The sequence below is a fragment of the Phocoena phocoena genome, chromosome 16 (genome assembly GCF_963924675.1).
Source record: "Phocoena phocoena chromosome 16, mPhoPho1.1, whole genome shotgun sequence".
Classification (NCBI taxonomy): Eukaryota; Metazoa; Chordata; class Mammalia; order Artiodactyla; family Phocoenidae; genus Phocoena; species Phocoena phocoena.
Window position 1 is genome coordinate 24,487,540 of NC_089234.1, and position 13,728 is coordinate 24,501,267.

General features: G+C 39.1%; 1 protein-coding gene across 1 annotated transcript in view; it reads right to left on the reverse strand.

Annotated features, from left to right (window-relative positions):
* CFAP58 (cilia and flagella associated protein 58) overlaps positions 1 to 13,520 on the reverse strand; it is a 106,260-nt gene extending 92,740 nt beyond the window's left edge. Inside the window, exons 1-7 of the mRNA XM_065893888.1 lie at positions 13,476 to 13,520; positions 13,002 to 13,283; positions 10,822 to 10,970; positions 8,267 to 8,423; positions 7,150 to 7,344; positions 4,968 to 5,105; positions 2,737 to 2,896 (exon numbers count right to left, since the gene is read on the reverse strand). Of these exons, the coding sequence (XP_065749960.1) occupies positions 2,737 to 2,896; positions 4,968 to 5,105; positions 7,150 to 7,344; positions 8,267 to 8,423; positions 10,822 to 10,970; positions 13,002 to 13,283; positions 13,476 to 13,520 (1,126 nt within the window). The remainder of the gene's footprint in view (positions 1 to 2,736; positions 2,897 to 4,967; positions 5,106 to 7,149; positions 7,345 to 8,266; positions 8,424 to 10,821; positions 10,971 to 13,001; positions 13,284 to 13,475) is intronic.
* Positions 13,521 to 13,728: the final 208 nt, after the last annotated feature.

The window sequence follows — 13,728 nt, forward strand, 5'->3', positions numbered from 1 at the left end:
TTAATAGCAGTTTAAATCCACACCCAAACCACCACTGTTATTATCATTCTCTTTGATCTTTGACAACCTGATAGATTTTTCTAAACCAGTATGTCCATATTTAATTTACATTTCTTTGACTAGTAGTGAAGTAGACTACTTTTCCTGTTTAATAATCATTTATTTGTTTTTCTGTTTTTCAAATTGCCCACACTGGCTCTTTGCTCATTTTTCTCATGAGCTGTTTACCTTTTTGTGAATTGGTAAGAGCTCCTTATATATAATAAGGATACTAACTCTTTGGCAATATTTTAGACAATTTGCCTTCATATATAGTCTTTTGCTGCTAAAAAAAAAATTACCTTTAATTTCATTAAATCTCTGCATTTTGGCTTTATTGTTCCTGCATTTGACCTTAACTTTTTTCCCAAAAAGTAGTTTATTGTCATACTACCATTTTCTTAATAATCCATACTGCACACTGGTATGAAATGACACCTTTATCTTAGATGATAATCGTGGGTCTTTTTGTGGCCTTTCTGATCTCTATTGATCTGTTTATTCAGGCATTTTCACTAAACTATTTGATTACTGAAGTGTTATAATACATTTAAACACCTGGTAAGGCAAATGCTCCCTTCTCACTCTTCTTTTCCAGAATTTTATAGCTATGGTCACAAGTTTATTCTTCTGGAGGAAACTTAGAATCAGTTTTCAAGTCCCAAGCAACATAACTCACTGAAACTTTTTTTGGAAGTGTTAAATGTGTAGATTAATTTGGACAGATTTATATCTTTATCATATCGAGTTTTCTCATCCAGAAACTTGGTGTATCTGTCCATTTTTCAAGTCTTCTTTTATACCCCTCAAAAGAATTCTGTAGTGTTTTATATATATATGTCTTACAGCTATCTTGGTAACTTTATTCATAGATATTTTATTACTTTAGTTGCTATTGTGAAAGGGGGGTTTTCCATCATATATTGTAACTGGTTCTTTGTAGGAAAGAAAGCTATTGATATCCATATATTTATTTTATAACCTGCACCCTGTTTGAACTCTTGTTAGTTCTGGCAATTTTTCAGTTCATTTCTTGGATTTTGTGGTAGGAAATCATAACATATGTGGTAGGAAATCATGCTCCTAACCATTATGTCACTCTTTGATAGGGCACATCAAAAGGAAGTGCTCCATAAGAAGAAATAATGATGTTAACGATATCTGTAAAATAACCAGAAGAGAAAGCACGATGACTTCTGTAAACATGATTTAGGGATGAAGGATTGGGTTCAATACTTAATGGATAAAATTTTTTTTCAAAGCTTAGAACTATCACCAGCAAAAATACAGAAATTTTAATATGGAGTGTTTTCTGAAATTCACTAAGCCAGTTACAAAACATGCTCTACTAGTTCTATTTTTTTTTTCATATCCGTCATTGAAGACATTAGATTGTAAACTCATGCTAGGCTGTAAGCATCCTGAGGGCAGGAACCTCCACGCACCCAATGCCTAGCATAATGTCTGCACATAGCGTGTACTCAATTTATTGAATGAATAAATAAATGGAGAAATTATCAATATCAGCTGCAACTGTACCTCAGTAAAAGATTATTTCCGATGTCTTAGGAGGAAAAATACCCGCACTCCTCAAAGACGTGACAAGTATTTCTAATAATCTTATCTAGACATTTATATTTTACTTAACTTTTAGGGAGTCACTGTACATTTTTATGCTTCTATGTATGCTATCTCAGTCAGTAATTTACAGCTGAGGTCAATGAGGTGTTCCTACCCCACATTTTCTGGTGCAGTCAGAATTCAAACCCTGATCCTCTGTCTCCAAGTCTCTGAGCTGTTTCTACCACCCCAAATTTAACTAGCATATCCTATTTTTAATTATATTCTTTTTCAGAATGAGATAGTATTCTCTTACTACTTTTATAAGTGGTATTATATCTGGATAACAATAGATGACTTTTTTTTTTTTTGGCCGCACTGCACGGCATGCATCCCCGACCAGGGATCGAACCCACACCCCCTGCAGTGGATGCACAGAGTCTTAACCACTGGACCGCCAGGAAAGTCCCAATAGATGACATTTAGTAAGCACTTACTGTGTGCTAGGCACTGTCCCAAGAGCTTTCTATATATTAGCCATTTCATCCCCAACAGCTAAATGTGATAGAGGTGGGATCTGAACCCAGGTAGATTTGACTCGAGAGTTTGTATCCTTAATGATGTTTCTGTACTACACAGCCTCCTGTGGCACTTAAATTTTCCCTCCACAAGTTGGCTAAAACAAGTGTTTGCCATATGGTAAAGTACTAACAGAGGAAAGGAGTTAGAAGCCATTAATTTTTGTCTCACTGATTCTGGGTATACTATTGTCTCAAATACTGCTCATGCGGAATATTCATTTGAATTTATCCCGCATCTTCGGTGAAAAAAGAAGACTGAAGGAAAAGACATGTAGAACCCAGACCTAAGATTATAGATGCTATTTACTCCATTGACAAATACTGAAAAATACTTTGGGCTCAGTATAACGTGTTGAAGAGTTTTTTAAGGTAAGAAAGTTCAAGGTATTCAAAACCATGTCTCCTCCATATTATCTACTTACCAGTTTGAATGTTATTTTACTGAATTCACTTGGCATGGTTTGTGTTTGCATGCATGGAGTTGCCAAATGACATTGGTTACCAATGAAACGCTCATAAACTAATAAAACAAAGCACAAAATGATTCTTGGCTTACCTCTCTCTAATCCCAAGACCTGATTTTTCAGGGTTTCCTTGTGCTGTTCCGCTTCTCCCTTTTGACCTTCAATCTGGTGCAATTTCTTATGGATTTGTTCTCTGATTTTGTTGAGCTTCCCAATGTCAAGGCGCATCTGATGGACTTCTTCCTCTTTGGCCTATGATTAGTGACAGAGGATTAACCAGGGACACTCAGTCAATAAAGAGCCAGTGACTGGATGATGGTAAACTCACAACCAATAAAAGGACACTGTTCCTATGTCAGTGTAAAGCTGTTCTGTGGGATTAAATCAAAACACACACTGTTTGGTTTTTGAGAGAAATTGAAAAAGTCTATATAAGCCATAATACAATATATGGCTATATGAGCTAAAAACATTGAAAAGACTGATTAAACCTGATACCTCAAGATATCATGGAATTGTTGAATCAAACAAGATAAGAACACTGAGTTGTATCATAAATGTGTGAAATTTGTGTACAAATGCTGTAGTGATTAGCAACTTTCATAGACTCACAAAGTGATCTCTCTTGGAGGTTATTAACATGCTATAAAATATTGAGTCTTTTGGATCCACATGTCCACTGTAGTGCAATTACATATGTTAGAAAAGGGGCCCTCCTTCCTCAGAGTATGTTAGTCAATGACTGTATATATGGACAGGTGGACAGGGTAGCATTAATAAGCAAGTCTACACGATGTCAAAAGGTATCAAAACAGCAATTGCAGGAAAGTAAAGCACAGATTTTTGTCTATGGATTTCAAGTTTTATGAATTTTTTTAAAATTCACTTTTTAAAAAATGTGCCATTCTTAGAAATGACTGGGAAAGCAATTAGTGATTCTTCTACAAATAAAGAGTAGCAATTATTCCCAGTTCTTGACAATGAACAGGCTGCACTTAGCTGGGCACGTTATCCTCACATCATTGCTAGAAGCAGAATCCCATAGGTTTAGGATCTGATAACAAAAATATTCCATCTTTCAAGGTGCCCCATGCATGTCATCAAAGGAGAGAATTATTGGCATAAGTATTTTTCCTTTAATTTCACCTTAGGGGCTAATACATTATTTTGCCTTCAGTAGTCGTTTCATTTCTGCTTTAACTTGGAGCATTCTCATAAAGAATGGTTTTGAGTCAAACATTTCTGGACTGCTTAAATGTTCCTCAGCCTCAGATCCTACCAGGTCCAAATTAATTCATCTAAGGCCCCTTTCAATTAAAACAATAAGATGTTCTAATTCAGTAGTTATTAATCCAGACCCCATGGTTAGAAAAATTAATCCAGACCCCATGGTTAGACTTCAGAAAAATCCTGTAAACCTCTAAGACTGCATGCAAAACAAGACACAAGATGTGCAAATAAGTGTGCGTGCGTGTGTATGTGCACGCACACACACGCTTTCATCAGATTCTCAGAAGGTGCTGTGATGCAAAAACTGTTAAGGTTTACTACTCGAATCGATGTATTTTCCTGATTAGTCACTCATTTTATGCCCAGTATTCTAACATAACTAGAGTAGGGCTTATGGATTTTTCAGAATTGGTGATAAACTTAAAGCCGCTCTGCTAAGCATGTAGGCAGACAATATGTATCCAAGTATAAAACGGTTGTCTAAACTTAATTTGCAAGCACTCTTCAATCAGGGCAGGGGGAATAGGAGACCTATCTTGAAATTTACATTGGACAGAAGTGAAAATCATGATTCTGTAGTCCTCAGCGTAGATATCAAATAGTACCAGTCCGTCCCCCTCCCCTCTCACTCCATACAAGCAGTGAAATACAATCTCACTTCTTTGCCACTCACATGTGTAAATGGTTTGGATGACTGTATATATGGACAGGTGGACAGGGTAGCATTAATAAGCAAGTCTACACGATGTCAAAAGGTATCAAAGCAGCAATTCCAGGAAAGTAAAGCACCAGATTTTTGTCTATGGATTTCAAGTTACTTGCAAGGCTAAATCACAGAGGTGAACATCTGGGCTCACTTTGGAAAGTATTTGCATAGTCATATGATTAATAATCAGCTTAGCAATGTTGTAAGAATGGAAGTTATCAAACTGCTTCTGGGCATAAAGCAAGCACTGTAGGTTTACACCTGCCTCTGAAGGACCAAGGCTAATCCAGGTTATCCAACCAAAGGCTAGAACAGCATCAGCCAATTCATATTAACAGGGAATGAAGGAGGGCATGCTAGGGAACAGATATGCCACTTGGTGTTTACTTTGAGCTCCAACGCCTTCTGCTGGTTTTCCTGGGATAGCTGCTCACAGATCAAACTATGTTGTTCGTTTTCTTGCTGAAGTTTAGCATTTCTCATCTGAAACTGCTCCAGCTCCTTTGCAGCTCTCTCATTCAGTATCTGAAAGATGCAGAACGAGCTGGTTAATGCTTTTGAATCTGATTACAGTAGCTGCACATCCACGCAGGAGGCCATGCAGACCTCCTGGGACAAGCACGGCAACCACACTTTTTTTGTCTTTGCAGAAATTGTTCTTTCTCCCCAGTGAAAGCATGAAGGCACTCAAATATGATGAATGTTAAATGGCTGGGGGAAATGATGCCTTCTAATGAATAACACAGAGAACATAATCTTTTTTTCTGGGCACCTTGGGAAGTCTTGTTCACAGGTGGTGGATAAATATTTTAATGCCTGTTTGCCATTTGGCAGGCTTAGCGTACACAACAATTGCTATAATCATTACAGATGAGCTAGAGGTCCAAACGAGCTTTATCGGCTGTGGGGCTCAGAAGCTGTATCTTCAGAAGCAAATCCTGCATTAGCATGCCTACAATATTTTCGTGAACAGAACCATTCGCTCGCACCAACACAAAACAATTCCCCTTCATCCAACTTAAGTCAAAACTGTGGAGTAGTAGTGGAATGATTTCTACCTCCCTGACTTCAGTGTCAGTTGGATTTTCCCCTTCCCAACTTGACTATTCAGAGAAGACAAGGTTTTATAAAAACAGAGGATTATATTTTGGGAAGTCATTTCTATTGGGAAAATATTAGGGAGATGGAGGGATATCAAAAAAAAGAGAGAAGATGGCTTAGAAGACACTTACTCCAATATATAACTTCCACTCAAGCAAAAGTTAAACACAGAAAGAATCTATCCAACTTCCCATCAATAGGGACTAAATAAAATTTTCCATGGGTCCTGGATGTTGCTAAACAAAGTACTATAGTTTTAACGTGATAACCAAAAACCTCTCAAATTTCAGGCTCAAAGAAAGCCACATGTTTTTTTCATGGATGTTGCACACTGCATATTATCTATTTGATTTCTGGCTTTATATAAAATTAATAAGGCAATTGACAAATGTGTTCTACTATCTAATTTTTTAAGTAGAAAAATGATGTATGACTTAAAAATACTTTGGAAACTTCCTAAGAGAACATATTTTCAAGAAATGACTTTTTTCAATTAGATGAAATGGTTCTTCTTTAAGAAATTAGAAAAGACAGACTAGCATGTGTTACCTTAAACTGTTATTACAGAGGAAATGTTTCTTAAATATTTAAAACGCATAAAGACAGTGTGTGGTTTCCCAAACTTGAAACTTAAAATTAAACCTGTTGAATATAAATCATGCTATATTCACAGGCTGGAATGCTTAGAGCAATGAGAGTGAATGGTCTTCTGAGCTCTGTCCAATAGAACTTCCTGCGATGAACTAAATGTTCTCTATGTGCACTGTCCAATACGGTATCTACTAGCCCCATGTAGCTATGGAGCACTTGAAATGGTGCTGGTGCAACTGAGGGACTGAATTTTTAATTTCATTTAATTTCAAATAATTTAAATGTAAATGGCTGTATGTGGCTAGTGGCTACCATATTGGATACTGTGGTTCTATAACTATGTGGCAACAACGTAAGTGAATCTCAAACACAGGATGTTAGGAGAAAGATATTAGACACAAAAGAGTACATCCTGTATAATTTAATTTCTGTAAAGTACAAAAGCAGGCAAAACTAACCTCTGCTTAGAATTCAGAAGAGTGCTGACCTCTGGGGAGAGAGTGACTGGGAAGGGGCACGAGGAGCCTCCCGGGGTGCTATTTCTCAGGCTGGGTGGGGGGTAACCAAGACGTGTTCAAGGGGAGAAAATTCATCAAGCTGTATACTTGTGACTTATACACTTTTCTACGTGTATGTTACACATCAATAAAAGGATAAAAAGAGATTAACCTGTTGGAGCATGGCAGGAGGGGCTGGGGGGACAGAGCATATCCACCATAAGAGCCATTCAAAGACCAAACACAGCACAGTACTACGTGCTGTGTCACCAACATCCACCAACATCTGCAGTGAAGGGAGTTTGCTGCTTTCCAAAGAAAATTCAAAAATCCCCGTGCTTGTCTGGCCAGGCCCCGTGGTGCAGCCCTGCCCAGCCCACCTTCTGCTCCTTCAGCTGCTGCTCCAGCTTCTGAAGCTCCTCCTTGCTCTTCTGCACGTACTCCTGCAGGGCCTTGATTTCTGTCTGCCTGGTGTCCATGTCCGTCTGAATCTGCTTGAGCTCTTTCTCTAGTTTTTCCTTCTTCCGAGTCTCCCGCAAAGCTTCGTTCTGATGTTGCTGAATTTCTTGTTGGAGCTACAGGCACGGAAAGGACGATGGGGGTTGGGGTGCAGGAGATGAGCCCCTCAGGATGGGTCTCAACCAGCCGAACCTCTCCCGCTCTCAGATATTTTCAGGGCAATGACTCTGAAGTAGTATTTCTCCTGTAGGAGAGTCATCTTTGAACTTCAATGTTCAAACTTTTCAAGAATATTCTGTATTATTTTTCAGAGCCTTGGCACCAAACAGCCACCCTGATGGTGGGAACAAATCCACAAAGAAAGGTATAAAATCCAGTTAAATACTGGAAGTCCAGAATTCTAGGGAAGTCAAACATGGAAAGAATTCATCTAACTCTCCATCAACAGAAACTAAATAAAATGTAGCCAGCTACCCTAAATATGAAAGTGTATTTTCCATGAGTCCTGGATATTGCTAAACAAAGTACTACAGTTTTATCATGACAGCCAAATTCTATGAAAAGTCCTTCTCCTATCTCATGATCAAAGGAGTCTCCTGTTTTTCTCCTCAAGCCTGCACTTGTATACCATCTATTTGACTTCTGGCTTTATAGAAAAGTATTCAGAAGGATTCAGCTAGATGACTTCCTTACACAGGAGAAAGGCCAGGGGAACTGCTTTCACCATCCCCAGATGCAGGGCATCCTGGCTGTCACAGGGGACACCTTCTTGGGCCAGAAATGTAAGCAGTGCCCTATCTTGGTAACTTCTCAGACAGAGAATGACTCAGGTAAAACTGCTCTTGCAAAAACAAACCAGAGAAACAAGCAAAACAATGGATGCTTCATTTGGTGACCAGGCCGGGGGCAAGGGGGGGTGGGGGGGAGGGAGGGTCATAAATCTGAGAAAGGAGCAAGACCGGAAGGGAGCCTGGAGAAGGACAAAACCTCCTTCTGGAAGGTAATGGTCCTTGTCTTGCTCTACGTGTCAGAGCAGACCTGACTGATGGTCTGCTCTGCCTCTTCCCTGGACCGCTCCATTTCTTGTTGCTGTTCAGTGGTCTGAGCTAAGGCCTCTCGTAATTTCACCACTTCTGACAAGAGTTTGTCTCGCTCCTTTGTCACTTCTTCTTTGAACTTCAGCAAATCTCGGATACTAAAAAAGAAGAACACGGGCGTCAGACGAAATGGCCATCTGCTCAGGAAGCCTTCTTATCATCCTCTGAGCTCGTTTTCATGGGAAAGACTTATGGTCAAGGATCAACACTATTCAGGTGTGAAAGAGAAAGATCTTTATGCCCTGACGTGGGAGCTGTTTCTGAGGGTTTTTTTGTGGGTTTTTTTGCGGTACGCAGGCCTCTCACTGTTGTGGCCTCTCCCGTTGCGGAGCACAGGCTCCGGACGCGCAGGCTCAGTGGCCACGGCTCACGGGCCCAGCCGCTCCACGGCATGTGGGATCTTCCCGGACCGGGGCACGAACCCGCGTCCCCTGCATCGGCAGGCGGACTCCCAACCACTGCGCCACCAGGGAAGCCGTTTCTGAGTTTTTAACTGAAAAAGAGGATGTTCCAATAATAACATGCATAATATGACCCCTTTTCTTATTTTTAAGCAACTACAGTCTGTGTGTGTGTGTGTGTGTGTGTGTGTGTGTGTGTGTGTGTGTGTGTGTGTGTGTACTTTAGGCATTTTTATAGAAGTCCAGAAAAATAGGCATCAAATTGATAACTGGTTATCTCTGAGGAGTGAAATTTAGGGTGGAAGAGTTGGGGGGGCTGATTGCTACTCCTTGCTTTCCACACCCCTGTAGTATTCATTCTGAAAGTAGAAAAACTATGTCTGGTAAGACCTGCGCAGCAGAGTTCATCTAGAACAAGGCAGCTACTTTAGAGCTGAGAAAGCAGAGAACTTGCATTTGAGACACTCGCAGCTGACAGACATCAAATGACTGTGGGAAACACAGTAATTCGATAATATGTATTGACCAACTATTTTGATATAATTGTTTAATTAAGAACTTTCAAAACCACAAAACCTTGTTTCTTCCATAAACAAGACCTTAAATTCTAAGGTTACTGTAAAGATAGACAGCTACACCTAAGCGCACTGCTGAAGATAAAAGTCTGAGTTGGGTGGTTTCATCAGTTCTCCTCATCATGTTCTGATTTTCATGAAAACTCCTCGTAACCAAATCAGTTCCCTCACGATGCTCTTCAACAGTTGTTCTTCAGTAGCTGCTCTGATCGTGCACGACTTCTTTAATAAGAAAATAGAGTCCATTATTATGAACACCACATCTACTGTTTATTTTACCTATTCAACATTCGATAAACGTATCTAGAAAGTATAAGAAACCTAGACAGCAGGTAGATTTAGCTAAGGATGCCTAAGGAAGTGTATGCTCCTTCCTGGCTCATTAATTAATGCAAGGTTTTGCATGCCCTACAGAGTGCTAGATTCCTGGAGGAAAGGTAAAGATAGATGTCTTCCCTCAAGGAGCTTACAGCTTAATGGGCAGAGAAACTCAAATAATTTCAGTACCATACTTGAGGGAGATGTTGGGTCCTGTGGAAACAGGGAACACAATGACTCTTCTGCCTGGTCACTGGGTCTGAGGTTTGGGAGGAGGTTGGAACAGAGATGCTGACGGTGATAAAGTTAAGATGGTGTTTAAGATAGGTCTTGAAGGATGAATAGTTGTTTACTGAGTCGAGAAGGGAAGAAAAAGGATCCCCGGCGTAGAAAACAGTATGTCCAAAGACATGGAGGCAGGAGCAAGTGTGGTGCTGCTGGACGTGAGTCTAGCAAGGCTGACGGGGGCAGATCTACAAAGGGCTCTGCAAGACATGTGCAAGACTTTGGTCTTTATCCTTAGGAAATGGGTAGCTGTCGAAGGTGCATATGCTGGAGATGGAAGCATGTAGCTACATGTTTTAGAAGAATAAGTCTGGTATGGAAGATGGTAAAGAGGGGAGATGTCTCCTCAAAAGCAGGGAGAACAATTAGGAGTCTACTGCCAAATCCAGCAGAGAACAGGGGAGCCGCTGCTGATAGGAGGAGGGTAAGAATGAAGTGATGTTTAGAAGACTGAGTCAACCAGACGAAATGTTAAGGGATGAAGGAGTAACAAGTGTGAAGAGGCAACTGTTTTCTGGCCTAGAATCTGAGGTGGTAGGAAGGATAGTGATATGGCTAATCATGGGGCAGGGGGTGTATGGGAGGGGCTGGGAATCTGGGTAGAAAGTCAGCCATTCCACACAAGTTTGAGAGAAATAAAGTTAAAATCTTTACTCATTTTAAAACTGTAGCACTGATTTTATAGAGCCAGAAGTTTGATATAACCATGAATTAGAAGCTCTTGGGCATGGAGAAACGGAGTATTAAAAAGAAAAAAATGGCAATAGATAGAAACCTGTCTCTGGGAACCCAACAAAGTAGAGTCTTGTATTCACAAAGAACATTCAAGATGGTACCAGCAAGCCCCAGGCTGTCTGTTGAAGAAGGAGGCCTCTGCAAAAGCAAGTTCAACATGAATCAAGATGGCTATGACCTACTTGCTATCCTGGTCCATGGGGAGTCCAGACCCTTGCTCGACTAGTTTGCTTAGGTTCACTATTTCCTCTTTCAGGGCAAGAATCGTCTCCTTTGCCTTCTGCTCTTTGTCATAGGCTGAGTCCACCATCTTCCAAGCCTTTTCAATTTCCTAGGTGGGTCATGGGATATCAGTGAGAAAAACCAAACTAGGTTCCAGATGCAAGCTAAATTGAATAAATAGAATAATAAAACAACTACGTTATAGAAGCTATTTATGGGGAAAGAAGATTACATGTTATACGCTATATATTAAATGTATACCGATTTACTGCATTGTTCAACATGAGTTAGTCAATACTGAAAAGCAGTTTTAAAGGGGATACTGGCAAAGGCTATTTTCTCTTGTGTAGGTAAATGTGGCCACAGGGCTCACATACTACAGGGGCTGCTATAACTAATGGTATTATTTCTAGTAAAGATGTTAAGATAGGTTTACAAAATCGAAAATGAAAGCATATGTGCTTTCCAAGTCCAGATATTTTATAGGAAAAAAAAAAAGCTTTATCTCATAAGGAATGGTCTTAGATCCAAGTCCTAAATTTGAAGTTCTTGATAGGTTCCATATTAAAAATATATTTTGCCCTCAGGCCCCAAGTGAGCTCCTGGATGGCAAGGTGAACTTTAGAGCCATCCATAGAAATGAGGTCTTGGCTGTCACCTAATTGTACACAACAGCCTTGATAATTCCCATTTCCAGAAACCCAAGCCCAGGCCTTCTCATCAAAGGCTTATAGGGGAAAAACAAAACTATTCTGAATACAAAGTGGAATATTAACAGAAATACTTAAAAGTGAATTACAGCCATTCGAGTACACGGACGAAGGACAGTAAATGTTGCAACAGCCTTGAGTTTTGCCCTGCCACTTAATTTTCTTGCAAAATTTCATCAAGTGCAATGTGAGTCCTTTTATACAGGTAAGAATCTATATGCTTAAGGTGAAAATATTATTTTATGTTGACAAGGAATAAAATGAGTGGAAGAAATTATTTAATTAAATAAATTCATGCTATTACATTAGAGAGAGAGAGAGAGATGATTCTTGGGTAACTGCAGCACATAATTTAGTGATTCAAAACAAAATGTCAGTTTAAGGGGTATGTTTTTCTGTAGCAACCATATGTACTATTTTTGGCAAAACAAATGAAGGATATTTAAATGAAATATGATTACATGAAATCTTGTCCAAAGCAAATTCACCAATTATATTTTAATCTATTCATGACTTCTATTTCCAGTTTTTTAATTTACAATAAAAAGTGGGGTCTTTTCTCATCATAACACGATTTAAAGCCTTCTTATATTGGTATTTTGCAAGGAGAAGAAGAAAATAACAATAGAGAGAAAAAGACACTAAAAATAGTGGTTCCTAAGAAAACAGGTAAGTTACATTTTGCACTAGTCTTGGAACTTCATTAGAATTGGGATATGTTTAATTGCAGGATATCAAGGGAATTATCTTAAAAAATTAAAAATTATTTCTCAGCACTAGAGTTTCAATTATAAATTAAAATACCTTAACCTCTTAACACCCTGCAATCTACAAGGAACATTTGTGTTTTACCTTCAAAATAATGCAACAACACACTTGAGGATGAAAAAATAAAGTGTAAATAAAAGCCATACTTCCTCAATATCCCTCCCAGACCGAATCCCTGTTCTCGCATTATGAGGAAATGGGACGATCAAGGCAGAAGCAAAGGGGCGATAAGAGGAAAGATCATGAAAACTACCATCTGGAAATTCTCAAGGTAACCTCTCCTAAAACATTGGAAAACGTAGAAACATGAAAAGATCTTTTACAAGCTATCATCATAAGATATTTAATTACTTATCTTGGGTCAAACAAGACATACTGATATTCCTAATACTATACTTACTTATGGCCAATTGTTTTTGTGAACACAGTATTTCTTATTCTACCTTATTTTCTGCATTGTGAAATTCACTCAAGCTAATTAAGTTCTTTGAAAGTTAACATTATTCCCTAGGCTTAATGAATATATAAATCATGTAAATTTTTACTTAATAACTCTTTTACTACCAGCCTAGAGCTGCCAGTATAATGAAAGGATGATGTTTTAAGTACAGGATGCATTTATGAAAGCTCGCCATTGGTTCCATTTCTAGAAGATCACTGACCTTCTTCAGGGATGTGATGGTGGTCTGATCATCCTGAGAGAGCTTCAGGGCAGTGGCGACTTTTGCGGAATTAACCACAATCTCCGCATTCAGTTCTCTGCACTTGGCCATCAGACGCTTTTCATTGTCATAAGACTTTTTCATGACAGCATGAAGCTTCTCATATTCAACCCTAAATCTCTCCAAACCTTTGTCCCCTGTAAGTTCGCTGAGAACCTCCTGAAAATCCCTTTCTATTTCTTCATACGCAGTTTCCTCCAGCACTAGTTTTTCACTCTTTTCCTGTTCAAAAGGGCAAAGACGGGAATGAAGATTGAAATATTTACCCCATCACTATTCAGGAATGACTTATTATTCATGAATAAAAGACCTCCATACAAGCAAAGATTGAAATATTTACCCCATCACTATTCAGGACTGACTTATTATTCGTGAATAAAAGACCTTCGTACAAGCAAAATAAAAGCCACTGACAAGCAGACGATTTAAAGCTATATGATGGGAAGACTCCTTGTTCATCCCGATACCTGTATATATGTATACGTAGCACTGGGATAGTAATATTTTCTACCACATAGTGTTAAGGATTAGATTAAATGGGATAATTCATGTTAAACACTTAGCCAAGTGCCCGGCAAACAGCAGGTACTCAATAAATTTCAAGAGCTATTATGATTATTCCAAGCCTGCTTCTTACTGCCCCCAGGCCTGCAGACGGAAGCCACGG